Source organism: Microcaecilia unicolor, chromosome 11 (assembly GCF_901765095.1).
Source record: "Microcaecilia unicolor chromosome 11, aMicUni1.1, whole genome shotgun sequence".
Taxonomy (NCBI): domain Eukaryota; kingdom Metazoa; phylum Chordata; class Amphibia; order Gymnophiona; family Siphonopidae; genus Microcaecilia; species Microcaecilia unicolor.
This window is the reverse complement of record NC_044041.1, coordinates 56,325,373-56,339,646: the sequence shown is the minus strand read 5'-3', so window position 1 is coordinate 56,339,646 and position 14,274 is coordinate 56,325,373. Positions and strand designations below refer to the sequence as shown.

Below are 14,274 nucleotides of genomic sequence, written 5' to 3'. Positions count from 1 at the left end.
AATGATGGAATATTCATATAGCAAGAAGCCTAAGCCAACAGATTTATTTTCCACTGAACATAATTAACTTTGTATGAACTTGGTTGCTAGTAGTGTGCTGAACTGGACAATGTTGCCACATTTAGACTGACTCTGGACAGAACTTCTGCATGATGGAGTCCCTTCCCTTATTATAGTAGTAATAAAAAAGGCAATATTACACCACTACATTCCACAAAACAAAAGAAGCAAGTTCCCACATGTCATCTTTTTCTTTTGATGTAGGCACAAGAAAAAAGAAAGATGTTAAATACTCCCAGGCCTCAACCTAATTAATGTTCTTTTTAAAATTCTACTTATAAATAGTAAGTCTGATTGTTACATAGTATATAAGTACATAAGTAGTGCCATACTGGGAAAGACCAAAGGTCCATCTAGCCCAGCATCCTGTCACCGACAGTGGCCAATCCAGGTCAAGGGCACCTGGCACGCTCCCCAAACGTAAAAACATTCCAGACAAGTTATACCTAAAAATGCGGAATTTTTCCAAGTCCATTTAATAGCGGTCTATGGACTTGTCCTTTAGGAATCTATCTAACCCCTTTTTAAACTCCGTCAAGCTAACCGCCCGTACCACGTTCTCCGGCAACGAATTCCAGAGTCTAATTACACGTTGGGTGAAGAAAAATTTTCTCCGATTCGTTTTAAATTTACCACACTGTAGCTTCAACTCATGCCCTCTAGTCCTAGTATTTTTGGATAGCGTGAACAGTCGCTTCACATCCACCCGATCCATTCCACTCATTATTTTATACACTTCTATCATATCTCCCCTCAGCCGTCTCTTCTCCATGCCTATTTTGGTGAAAACATCTCTGCATGAATACAGGGAGTCCCTATAGCCAGCCCCTCCAAAAGACACAATGATTTACAATTTAAAACTAATTACTACTCTATTAAAGCAATATTTCCTCTGTGTACATCTTTATGCTGCACAAGCCGGCATGTTTGAAAATATAAGTGACATCAAATAGAAATGCTACCAACAATAAAGAATGACAACGTGGATAGAGCAGCTCATAGGTTTGCTTGCTTTGTTTTGGTTGAACAGGGAAGACGGCTGCATGGAGGACAGGGAAAGGGAGATATATCTAATTGGCTTCAGCTTTTTTGACATCTCCTATTCTCAATCTAACTTTCTTGGTCAGCTCTCTCCTTCCCTTCCCCTGGCACGGTCTGGAATTTCTTCTTCCCTTCCCCTTCCTCCTTCGTGGTTTGGTGATATGACAGCTTTTTTTTCTTCTCGCCCCCCACCATTGCAGCGCTTCTTACAGATTCTCCCCCTGCAGGATCCAGTACTACTCGCTCCCTTCCCGCTCCCTGCACTGCTGCCCTTCTTCAGTTTTCTGGGCCACTGGCAAATGTTAGTGAGGTACTGTAAGCACACTGCCTTTGGTGGCCCCAGAAGCTCTACATCTGTTTTAGCATCCTGCCAATAGGAAATTGTAGCAGAGAGGGAGCCTCTGGGCCGCTGAAGGCAGTGTACTTACCCAGGGATGGTCTGTGACTGAGGCGGCCGCATAGGGCCTCGCGTTTAAGGGGGCCCTGCACAATGTGCCTCAACTCTGCCTCCTCCGCTCCATCTTGCTCCGCTCCCGCACCGGCGCTCACAGTCCCATAGTTGCCACCGCCGCTGCCCACCCCCCGCTGAGTTCATACTCAGCTCCCCGACAGCCCTCCGTCCTTTCTTTTCCTGCTGCTGTAACTGCCCAGCTCACCTTCAGCCTTTCACTTCCCGCTCAATGTCCTGCCTTCCTCTGATGAGGTATTTCCTATTTCCGCGAGGGCAGGAGTCACTGAGCGAGAAGGGAAAAGCTGGAGGTGAGCCATCGCTGTGACTTAAAAAGGTTTAAATGCTGGGTGGCCATGGCAGGAATGGAGAGAAGGGCTGTTGGGGAGCTAAGGGTGGGCAGGTGGGGGCAGGGCTGGGTAGCACCTCGAACTCGGGGGCTGGAGCAAGTCGACATGGATGGCAGGGCTGGACAAGGAGGCAAAGGAGAATCAGACATGGATGGGAGGGGAGGGGAGGGCAGGGAAGAGAGGAGAAATCGCTGGACATGGAAGGGAGGACAGGGCAGGGCAGAGGAGAAATCACTGGACATGGAGGTGAAGGCAGGGCAGGGGAGAGGAGAATTGCTGGATTGGATGTTGTATCATGTGTTTTTCATGTGTGATCAAGGTGCCGTATCCTGCTAGCATGTTTTATTTGCAGCCCTTTTTATTTTGTTTTTCACTAGGTTGTGTACTGGTGTTTTAGAGCCCGGTGTAATTACAGTGCTGCCTTTCCACACTTAAGGTTGTAGTTTGTCCTGTCCTTGGAATTAGTGCTGTTATGGTTTGGTAAGGTTATGAGTGTGTTTTTGCACAAGTCAGTCTATCTCTACTACAGCTGATTTATGGAAACATTTGGTACTGTAAATTTGTTGTGGTTTTGTCTTTAATGGGAACCTATGCACTTACTTACATCTTTTTTGGCTACTTGGGGTTGGGGATCTCTGTGTTGCCTCTCTGGTTTGATGGGTTACAGAGTAATAGGGGAATTTGAAAGTGCTGGATCTTTTCTTAATTAATATTTTCCCTTTATTCTCCTTTGTTATGAGAATTGGAACTACTAATTGTAGTGGACTTGAACTGAATAATTTCTGGGGAGGGGGGATTTCAAGATAGCATTGTGCTTATTATTTCAATCAGTTTTTCTGTACAAGTTTAGCTTCATTTGTCTTTATTTGAAATGTCATAAATAAAAGTTTTTCTAAAAATTGAATAATCTTATCAATGGGGTGGGGCTAGGGCGGGCTAGGATGGGGCCCCACCAAATTGGTCTGCACAGGGCCCCGCACTTGCTAAGACCGGCCCTGTGCTTACCTCACTAATGTTGCCGGTGGCCCGAAAAATTGAAGGACAGCAGTACAGGGAGCGAGAGGGCAGCCAGTAGTCCCCAAAACACAGGCACTTGATTGGCCACCAAGGTTAGGGGGCCTGAGGCTGAAATGGGAATCTGGACCACCAAGGCCCCCCATAGCTATGCCACTGGTACACATAGGCAGGAGTGTAGGAGGATTGCTCCTGCCCCAGCTCACCTGGCTCAACAACCAGCTCACTAAATTAAAAAAAAAATAACAACCGGCTGGCAAGCTGGCTTCAGCATGCCACTGATTACAACCCAAATACAGACCAGTTTGATCCAGATTGGAGGAGCAGCTATCATTTGATCTGGGTACCCCACCTGGACTCTTCTTTTTTCAACAATTGGCTTCATGTTTAGAAATGGAGTGATGCAGAAGAGTAGTTTGAAATTTGAGGAGAACCAGTCTTGAAGTGATTGGAGTTTTGACCTTTCTGCTCACCGGTTCATTTGATGCTGTTGGGGAGTGAAGTGTTCGCGGAAGACTGTGGAATCCCCAGTTAAGTACATTTTACTTCTTATTGCATTTTTTAGCATGCTTGTTTCTTACATGATATTTCTTTAGAACCACTTAAATGTAATATTTTCCAGGGTACACCCACTGTGGACTTTTCTTGCTATCTATGTAGGGTTTTTTGGGGATCAGTAATTTTTCTCTATGATGGGAGTTTTTTTAATACTGATCCTTTCCCCCCCCCTTAATAGTATTACTATTATTATTATTAGCATTTGTATAGTGCTACCAGATGCACGCAGCGCTGAACACCTGATACAAAGAGACAGTCCCTGCTCAAAAGAACTTACAATCTAAATAATACAGATAGACAAGACAGTTACGGGTGAGGGAAGTAATGGGTGAAAAGGAAGGAAGGAAGGGACAAGGGGAGGGCAATTGAGTAGTGGCTAGGAGCTAAAAAGCAGCAGAGAAAAAGTAGAAACCAATGATAGAACTGGTACTCCGTTTGATGAAGTGGGTTGAAAGCCTTGGAAGAACCCTTACAGGGAGCCTTTGAGGTTTCATTTTTAAATATTTGTTATCCTTTAAATCTGCAAGAGGTCTGTATCCTGAAATTAAACAACCTTTTTTCAGTGTTTTGGTGGAGATACTAGTTTGTTTCCCCAGTTTTTGGTTAGTATTAAAATAAAACATGCTTTAGTGCATTGCTATGTGATTTTGTGATAAACCCTGGATGCCTTTTGTCAGTGCTAATGCACACTTACCAAGAAACACAGAGGCCCTTTTACTTAAGCTTAGTGTGTGCTAATGGATATTTGCGTCAAGCACCACATGGCCCATAGGTATAAAATAGGATGCATAACATTTAGCGTGCACACTGAGCTTTAGTAAAGAGGCACGTAGTAATGTAAGATCACAATCACTGCTTTGAACAGTTTATAGAACTAAGCCATAATTGAAATGATGCTGTGAATGCTGATAGGTTAAGGCTGCAGGTGCCACTGAGAACGTTCTGATGTCCTACCCTTATTATAGTGGCCAGATATAAGCAGAGTGATACTAAAGAGTGTTAGAATGGAAAACAAAACAAACAAAACATCCAACCACTGCTTAATGCTACTGTAATGAACTAATATCTTCTGCATGTTTCAGTTGCTGAAACTGGAAATCAGTTTGCTTCAGTTTTTTTTTTTTTTTTTAGCTCAGGCCTTTTTATTTGTAACTCAAGGTGTGTTACATTCAAGCATGGTAGGTATTTTCCTGTGCCTGGAAGTATTACAGTCTGAGGGGTCAATACTCAATATGGTTTCAGCTGGCAGGAGAAGCTTCTGCCCGCTTAACCCACGGCTGCCAATATTCAGCAGCACTTAACCAGGAAGTACAGCTGCATATTGGCTCTGACCACCATAGAACTATCTGATTAGTGCCAGGGCAGCCTGGGGGCGGAGCTTGGACAGAGACAACAGTTAGCCGGTTAGCAGCAATATTCAGTCCGCTAACCAGTGAAGTAAGCACATAAAGTTAGGACAACAAAAAAGTGTCCTAATTTTATCCTCCGTGCTATCCAGGTAGTCTGATCATTGGCCAGTGTTCGGTTACCTTTCAGGTGATTGCATTGATCCCCCAAATGTTCAATGCTGGAGCCCAGACATGGCTCAGCACTGACCACTGAGGACTGAATATCGAGCCCTAAGTTTATATTGAGGGAATAGAAGGTTAAATCACTTGCGCAAAGTCACAAGAGGTCACAGTGGGATTGAAATGCAAGATTCTCTGATTTTTAGCCTGCTGCTCTTGCAGCTGTGACATTTCATACATGCTTTAATGTGTGACCTATTTAAAAAGTGTCCATTTTATTGTGATCCTGCTTAACGTAGTAACTGACGGCATATAAAGACCAGCTAGGCCTTTCTAGTCTGCCTAGGAAGGTGGCTTGGGTTGCACCCAGTGGTGTAGCTACATGGGGCCACAGGGGCCTGGGCCCCCCAACTTTGTTCTGGGCCTCTGGTTTGGCTGGCAGGGGTCCCCAACCCCCGCCAGCTGAAGCCTTTGACCAGCACTGGTCTCTGGCACCGCTGCATTGCCTACCCTGCTCTCTCTTCCATTCATGGTTTGGCCCATTCGTTTTAACGAAACTGAGCATATGCGCAGCAGACCAAAATATGCCCCCCCACTTTGGGCTCTGGCCTCCTCCTACCTCAAAGTCTGGCTATGCCCCTGGTTGCACCTGCCACTTCCTACAGGTTATCCCTCTCTATCCCTTTATTTAGGGTTGTACCTGCCACTCTGTGCAAGATACCCCCTTCAATGTCTTTGATTAGGGTTCAACCTGTCACATCCTACTGGTCGTCCTCCTCTATTCCTTTATTTAGGACTGTACCTGCCACTGTGTGCAGGTAATTCCCTTTAATGCCTTTGTTTAGGACTGTACCTACCACTCCATGCCTTTGTTTAGGGTTGACTGACAGGAATTATTCTGTGTGCAGTTAGCAGCCTAATTGGTGAGGTTCTACATGATTTAGCAGATACAATGTTTGCAGACCTTTAACGTCCCCTGTTTCAGTTGTGCAGTATGGAAGAATGATCAGCTAAAACACTCCTTGTGTTATTTTAATGCCGAGTTGTTAGCCTACTATTTTATAAGCAGAGTGAAAGTATAGCGGGCCAGAAGTTCCGGGCACAGTGGGAGCCCCTGTGGGTAACCCTCACAGCAAAAGGGAGAAGCCTCTTATTAAATTTTTAACCGGACAGCCAGGGACTACGGCAGAGTAGGAATGAGCAGGGGCAGACTACGGCATCCCTGATAGAGTCATGGCCTGAACCATATCACACCGATGCCACATTCCCCAACCACAGTGTGCTGGGATGCCGAGCAAATGTAGGGGGGCGCTGCCCCTCATACATCAGATGGAATGCAGATGCACGGTTCCTTGTTGATTTCTCAGACAAGAGGGTGGAAGTCAGGAGGGGAGGGAATAAGTGTCACAAGCATACATGATAATCGGTACTACAGAGTGAGGATACAGTGATTGTTAGCCTGATATAATACATGTTTCTGGACCTAAGGCACAGGGCCACAAGAACCAGGGCCCTTGGCTGTCTATGATATTGAAAGGTATACAGCTTTATGCAGTGGGAAGATGGGTGCGCAGTAGAGGACGCCCTGTTGGACAGTATGCAATACCCTTCATTACATTACGAATTGCTACCACATGCATATAATACAGACGCATAATGTGATGAGATTATGGAACGCTTGTGACCTGGGGGTGGGAGTTTGGGAGAAAATGTAAAATGGTACGGCGACACTTGCTCAGATGATGGCAATGTTGAGAATTTGTATAAATCTGTTTGGTGAACTTGTATAAATCTGTTACCGTTAATAAAAATGAGTTAAACATAAGCAGAGTGAAAGTGACTTACACATGCTCACAAATGGTGGTGGGATTTGAACCTGGGACCTGGAGGCTTCCCAACTCTCTGCCTTGACCACAGGCATAAGTCACTAGTCACAAATTAAAACTTGTACTTCTAAGCTGCAACAGGCAGTTGATCTTGTTCGAGGAGGTAATGCAGAATTAATTCAGTGTGGGGCAGATTTGCAATGCTGTGACAGATTGTAGAATAAGTTATGAAACTGTCGAGTAGATTACTATTGCCTTTGCTTGGTCATGGTGCCTCTGACAGTTTGTGGTCAGAAGGGTGGCCTGTATTTAACTAAGAAACATGGAAGCAATTAGCTGCAAGCAAGAATCAAAAGTGATGCATCAAAGACTGTAAATGAATTTCTGACCCTTTGATTTATTTTTTCCATATGGTGTAGCCAGTGCTTTCTCCCTAAGACCTTATCAAAGTTGCATCCTTTGCTTTCTTTGCTTCTCTGTTCAGCTCTGTGCTAGTGGGGGAAATGGACAGTGTACCCTCCCAATAAGGCTGTACAGGACAACATTCATCCCCAGAGGGAGCAGACAACATAAGAAGTGTTCTATGGTTAATATTTGGCAGTTAAATTAATGCAAAGAAGTGCACAGAGATGCACTTGGGGTATAGAAATCCAAACGAGCTCTATCTGATAGGGGGCAAGAGATTGATATGCTTAGACTGGGAGAGGGGCCTAGGGGTGATAGTATCTTAGGATCTCAAGGTAGTAAAATGATGTAACAAGGCAGTGACCAAAGCCAGTAGGATGCCTGGCTGCATGAAGAGGGGTATAATGAGCAGAAGAAAGGAGGTATTAATACCATGTACAGGTCATTGGCATAGTCCCACTTGGAGTACTACTACTACTACTTATCATTGTACGTTTTGGAGGCTGTATCTCACTAAGGGCATCAAAAGACTTGTGCCAAAAGACGTTTGAGGAGACTTGAAGACCTGATTATGTATACTGTACCCTACAGGAAAGGAAGGAGAGGAAAGATATAACTATGTGAAAGGTATTAATATACAAACACATCTTTTCAGAGATGCAGTGGCATACCAAGGGGGGGGGGGGCGGTCCGCCCCGGGTGCAAGCTGCTGGGGGGGGGGGGGTGCTGCGTGCCGGTCAGCGTCATTGATTTCCATGCTCCCTCTGCCCCGGAACAGGAAGGGAGCATGGAAACCAACGACGCTGACCGGCGCGCGGCACCCCCCAGAGACGTGCACCCGGGGGGTTCTTTCGCCGGGGTGGGGGGTATCCCTTCGCTGGGGGGGGGGTCGCGCTGCATGGGGGAGGGGGGGCGCTGCACCAGGGGGCGGGGCTCATCAGCGATCCGCCCCGGGTGTCAGCGCCCCTCGGAACGCCACAGCAGAGATGGGAAGGCAGAGAACTGGAAGATGTAGGGTGATGGTGATAGACTTAGTAGTAGCATTAAGAAATTATTTTTTTCACAGTGAGTGGTAGATGCCTGGAATATCCTCTCAGAGGGGGTGGTGGGGACTAAAACAGCAACTACAACTCTGGCCACCTTGTTGGCAGGCTGGATTGATCATACAGGCCTTAATCTGTCATCATTTACTCATAGTAACATAGTAAATGACGGCAGATAAAGACCTGAACGGTCCATCCAGTCTGCCCAACAAGATAAACTAATTTTACATGGTATGTAATACTTTATATGTATACCTGAGTTTGATTTGTCCCTGCCTTTCTCAGGGCACAGACCATAAAAGTCTGCCTAGCACTGTTCCTGTAATAAAAGTTCTGAAGCTGACGTTGAAGCCCCTTAAAATTTACACTCCAGTCCATCCATATCTATTCAGTCACGATCAGGGCACAGACCGTAGAAGTCCGCCCTGCACCGGTTTTACTCTCCAAATACCGGTGTTGCCACCCAATCTCTGTTACTATGTGCTCAGTTCGTTAGGGGGTCAGGGTTGTCTTCCCCTGCCACTAGCTCATAAGCACCCCTGTAACTGTAGCTTGCCTCTTCCCATTCCTTAGGGTTCACCCCCAAAGTATCCCTGTATTTAGATCCTGGAAACAGGGCACCTGAAACTGTAGCCTGCTTCTACCTGTTCCTACAGAATTCCAGTGGGTTCTGACTGAATTGCCACTCTCCATCAGCCCCAGGATGTGGAATCAGAAAACACCTTAATTAGCTGTTACAACCTGTGCCAAGGAGTTACTGCTCTGTGATTTTCAGTTAAAAACTCTGCCTTCTGCTGATATCTTCCTAAATAATTCATAGGGATCAGGGACACACAAAAATGCCCCTTGAGAACTACAATCCACTTGTGGTTTTTTGGGGGGTGGGGGGGGGGGATTTCCACAATTAATATGCATGACATAATTATACATACATGAAGAAACTGTGTACGCAAATTTTCATGCATAATCATTGTAGATATTCAGAATCAGAAGTGGGGACCAGCAGATTTGGGAACCACTGATCTAAGCAATGAAAGCTTTTATAGAAAATAATTTTATAGCAAAAAGGATCTTTAGTTTGGATGTTGTGGATGGCAGAGTTTTACTTCTTGACAGCAGAAAATGCACTCTCCCTAGTCTTAAACCAATGAGTTGGAAACCGAGTTGAAATCCTGCTTAATTCAGGACTGTTGCTTTTGACCTTGGACAAGTCACTTTTATCTCCTGTCCTCTCAAGTGCTCCAGACTGTAAGTGGTGTGAGGGAGGAACATATCCAGTTTGCACTTTTATCACAATTCTATAATGTTCCATACTCAGTAATGTTAAGAACAAAATATTAGAACAGCAATGCACTACTAGTATTCTACCAGACAAGAAGGGGGGTGGGTTATGGAATTTGTTTAATATCTTCAAAAAAATCTCTGTTTGTGTTTGAGGGCTGGGACAATATAATTGTTCCTAGTTCCTAGAATATGGCTCATTATTTTGCCGGAGGAACTGAATTGACCTCTGGGATCTACTATTATAGGGGAGGAACTGGAATGTCTTTCCGAAGAATATTTTGCTGTATTTTTGGCAGAGGAGATGTGGGGAGGAAGATGCCTGCATTAAGTGTAATCTCGACTCTGCCCCGGGCGTATTTTCCCTTCAGTTTGAGGGTAGGGGACCGAAGGGGGTGTAGTCTGGCCTATGTCCCCAGTTACATTCCCATTAATTTGGGGGTGGCGGGGGAATGTTCAGTGAGTGTAATCTTGGGTTTATCTCTGTTGCCTAGTATATTTAGTCTGAATATAGGGGAGAGCAGCGCGTGCAATCTGTTTTCCCCCGGGTTATTTCTCATCGGTCTGGGGGAGGGGCCCAACTGAATGTAACCCCCAAGTCTGTCCCGTGTTATTTCGCAGCTGACACTGACAGCCGGGGGCGGAGCCAGGCTTCGCATCTGCGTTCTCATTGGCCGAACGGTGGGGGCCGGGCCTAGTTTCAGCCCGTGTGGGGGGGGGGGGCGGGGGGGGGGGAGTGCAGCCTGGCCCCCAGAGCTCCATTGTAAGCTGAAGGCGCGCGGCGGGCTGTGTAGAACCGGCACCGGAACCCTGAGCGGCCGCACCATGAGCACCAGCATCAGGTACAAAAGCAAACTGCCGAAGCCAGGTGAGTGCAGGGCGGGAGTGGCGGGTTGCAGTAGCCGGCCGGGCCGGGGTCGGAAACACACTGTTCATCATCCTCTCTCTCTTCTTCTCTCTCCCATCGCCGCCGATTGATGCTCGGATCCTCCTGCACCCTTGTGCCCTCCCGCCGGGGAACTGCCTCCTGCAGATGATAGAGAGGTAGGTGCTGTTCCTCCTCCTCTCGCCAAACGGAAGATCGGAGAGGGGATCCAGCCCCTTTGGGCAGCATCTAGGGCGGCGGTGGGTGGGTTTCTGTGAAATGCTCGCCACTGTCCATGTGCCCCCCCCCCCCCCCCCCAGGGAGCTGAGAACCCCGATTTCCTGGCTCGTCTGCAAGGGATGCAGCCAGGGAGCATCTCAGTATGGGCAGCACGTAGCATCCTGCCTGGTTATTCCGGTTCATCCTCACCTTCCAGAGGAAAGCTGGGTGCCTGGGAAGCAACGGGCGATGTCTTTCGTTTCTGAGTGAGAGGGGTCCTTCCCCAGATTAACCCTTGCTTGACAAATTGGAAGAGTCAGGGTCAGTAGTTTGCATTAAGAAGGCTGATCCCACAGATAAAGGGAGCATGCAGAGCAATGGATTTTTAAAGCTTAGCGTGTAAAGGGTTCAGGGCTGGCTAAAAGGCGTTATTGAACTGCTTATGTGCCTGGAAATTAAGGGGAAGAGGAGAGAGAGAGCGGCGCAGTGCCTTGGGGAGGCTGCTGTTTTTTTTTTTCCTGTTGGGTAATTACCTTTCAATGCGGAACACATAGACTATCAGGGAGAATGATTTTTTTTTTCTCGCCTATTCCCTGCTATCGTAGGAGCCAGCTCTGTGGGTACCAGTGTTTATTGAGCAAGCTGTCCAGGGTGGGAGAGGTCATTTGTAATTTGGCACCCCTCAATCATTTTGAAAACGTTGGCGCCTCTGCTCTCCTCCCGTGCTTGAATTTAACAAAGGAGGCTTCAAAGTAATAATTTTGTTCGTTTCATTTTGTATGTTTACGTTTTAGAGAAAGACTAGCGGAAGCACATTTGCTCTTCTCTATATAAAGATACATCCTTCCCCCATACTCTTGTTACATGCTGTGAGCATCAGGGGGAAGAGGCAAGCTGGCACCACCTCTGGTTGTTATTATTAACAATAATTTGGCATGCAGCGGCGCCTTTTATCCAGACCAAAATCCCAGCGAGTTTTACAGTCACAGCCTCTTCAGAAAATACAGATTTAGCCAGGCAGGCGTTTTCAGCATAGATACATCAGGGGAGGGAGAGTCCAGAGTTATTGTATACAGTGCAGTTAGCACGGGGAAATGCAATAACTGTTCAATAGTCCCAAAAGTGTAATTCTAAAGGTTCTAAAGTGAATCCTGCGTAGTAACCCTAGACTTCTGAATTCTCTTGTAAAGCAGCATGAGGTGAGAAGTGTACTCTGTATGAATGAGGCTGCCTTCTGTTGCCCACAGGGGTTTTGAATTTCACGAGGGCAAGCTTAATTCATGTTGCACCATGGAACCAAAATCTAATTAATTGATGAAGCTGGGATGCCCCAAGGGAGATTCTCTTGAGGTCCCATCCTTGATAGTAATTTACAAGGTCCTGCTTAGAAACTGCCCCATATGATGATTTTGAGGGGGCTGCTGATTGGTTTTATGCCTGTCATTGCACTAAATCAGAGCAAATTCTGTTAATCCTACTGCCAGTCCTCTTACTCGCTCCCATCTCCCTTCTACCTCCCCTCTGTAGGGTTGAAAGCTGGCTTCAGATTTCCTGGACAGGTTGATCTAGTCCTGGTTTTACCCTACAGCAGTGGTTAGTTACCACATTTTCTGTGATCACAATTCCATTTTAGCAGGCCAACAGACCAACATATGACCCCCCCCCCAACCTTATCTTGCTGCCTGTGCCACTGCTTCTGGCTGTCCTGCTGGCCTGCAATGGTGCTGAACCACCATCCACCCACTCCATGGAGCCCATGTAGTCCTCGTTATAGTATAGGCTTGATGGGAGGCATTGGCTAGACATCTCCCCCCCATCTTGACTTGTTAGTGACCCTAAATGTGGATTCTGAAACTCTGAGGTTGTGACCCACAGTTTGGGAAGTGCTGCCCAACAATATACATGAGTTTGAAGTCATGCTGTTTCTTAGGCACTGAAACTTGGAAATGAGAAATAAAAAGTCCTACATTGAGTACAGTCAGTATTGGATCAGCCTGTGATGAAAAAATGGAGTCCGTTGTCAGCCCTAGCAATCTGCTCCTGCCCCGTCTCACTTTCACCTGCCCTACTGCTGTCTCTGTCCTACTTTACTACTACTACTACTACTTAACATTTCTAGAGCGCTACTAGGGTTACGCAGCGCTGTACAAATTAACAAAGAAGGACGGTCCCTGCTCAAAGGAGCTTACAATCTAAAGGACGAAATGTCAAGTTGGTGCAGTCTAGATTTCTTGAGTAGAGGTGTGGTGGTTAGGTGCCGAAAGGCGACATTGAAGAGGTGGGCTTTGAGCAATGATTTGAAGATGGGCAGAGAGGGGGCCTGGCGTATGGGCTCAGGGAGTTTGTTCCACGCATGGGGTGAAGTGAGGCAGAAAGAGCGGAGCCTGGAGTTGGCGGTGGTGGAAAAGGGTACTGAGAGGAGGAATTTGTCTTCAGAGCGGAGGTTACGGGTAGGAATGTAAGGGGAGATGAGGGTAGAGAGGTAGGGAGGGGCTGCAGATCGAGTGCATTTGTAGGTTAGTAGGAGAAGCTTGAACTATATGCGGTACCTGATCGGAAGCCAGTGAAGTGACTTGAGGAGAGGGGTGATATGTGTATATTGGTCCAGGCGGAAGATAAGACTTGCAGCAGAGTTCTGAATGGACTGAAGGGGGGATAGATGGCTAAGTGGGAGGCCAGTGAGGAGTAGGTTGCAGTAGTCAAGGCGAGAGGTAATGAGAGAGTGGATGAGAGTTTGGATGGTGTGCTCAGAGAGGAAAGGGCGAATTTTGCTAATGTTATAGAGGAAGAAGCGACAGGTCTTGGCTATCTGCTGGATATGCGCAGAGAAGGAGAGGGAGGAGTCGAAGATGACACTGAGGTTGCGGGCAGATGAGACGGGGACTCTGTTTCCACTTCTGTCCCATGGCTAACCTCCTTCCTGTTCTTCTGACAGCTATTTTTTATCATGTTTGAAGTGCTGCGTATATACATATAAGGCATAAGATCTAGTCAAGCCTCTGAATTATTCCAGCATGGAATGTGCTTTATTACTCTTGTGGTGACATAATAGTTAATGATGTCATCAGTTTTATTAAAGCTGTCAGTGCTTTTTTTCTTGTAGTGTTGTTCAGGTGTGACATCAATACTGAGTGGTGATGTATTTGCAGGTTTAGCTATTAGTGTGTGTACACAATCCTTAGAAGTATTCCACAATGTGGTAGCTGTGTTAGTCTACTTTTAAAGGTAATAAATAGAAATAAAATAAAACATAGAAAAGAAAATAAGATGATACCTTTTTTTTATTTGACTAACTTGATACATTTTTTGATTAGCTTTCGAAGGTAACCCTTCTTCTTCAGATCAGAAATAAGCAAATGTTGATAACAGTATATGTAAGTGAAACATCAAAGCATTCCAATGACAGTCTCACAGGAAGAGGGTAGGTTGGGTAAGGTGAGAAACATGGGAGCTGGGTGGATAAGAAGCAGGGAAGAGGATGCATGGTGATAAGAGGGACAAAGCAGTAGAATTTTATGGTTTATAATGGGCTAGAAAACCCAGATCTTTGTTAAGGCCTGTCTGGTGGATGTCAAAATATTTAATCATTCTGACTTCAAAGGTCTTACGTTCCTGGATTGTCTTAAAGTTTCCTTTTAGTATTGTCACCATTAAAT

The 14,274-nt window shown here is 46.1% G+C and overlaps 1 protein-coding gene across 3 annotated transcripts in view; it reads left to right on the top strand.

The window, feature by feature from the left end:
• Positions 1 to 10,311: 10,311 nt before the first annotated feature.
• The window catches only part of SEPTIN5 (septin 5), an 80,722-nt gene continuing 76,759 nt past the window's right edge, over positions 10,312 to 14,274 (top strand). For 2 of the 3 annotated variants that reach the window (XM_030218143.1, XM_030218141.1), the window contains exons 1-2: positions 10,312 to 10,402; positions 10,568 to 10,578. In XM_030218143.1, coding sequence (XP_030074003.1) covers positions 10,360 to 10,402; positions 10,568 to 10,578 — 54 coding nt within the window. In that variant the 5' untranslated portion in view covers positions 10,312 to 10,359. The remainder of the gene's footprint in view (positions 10,403 to 10,567; positions 10,579 to 14,274) is intronic. The other variant, XM_030218145.1, reaches the window with a different exon arrangement.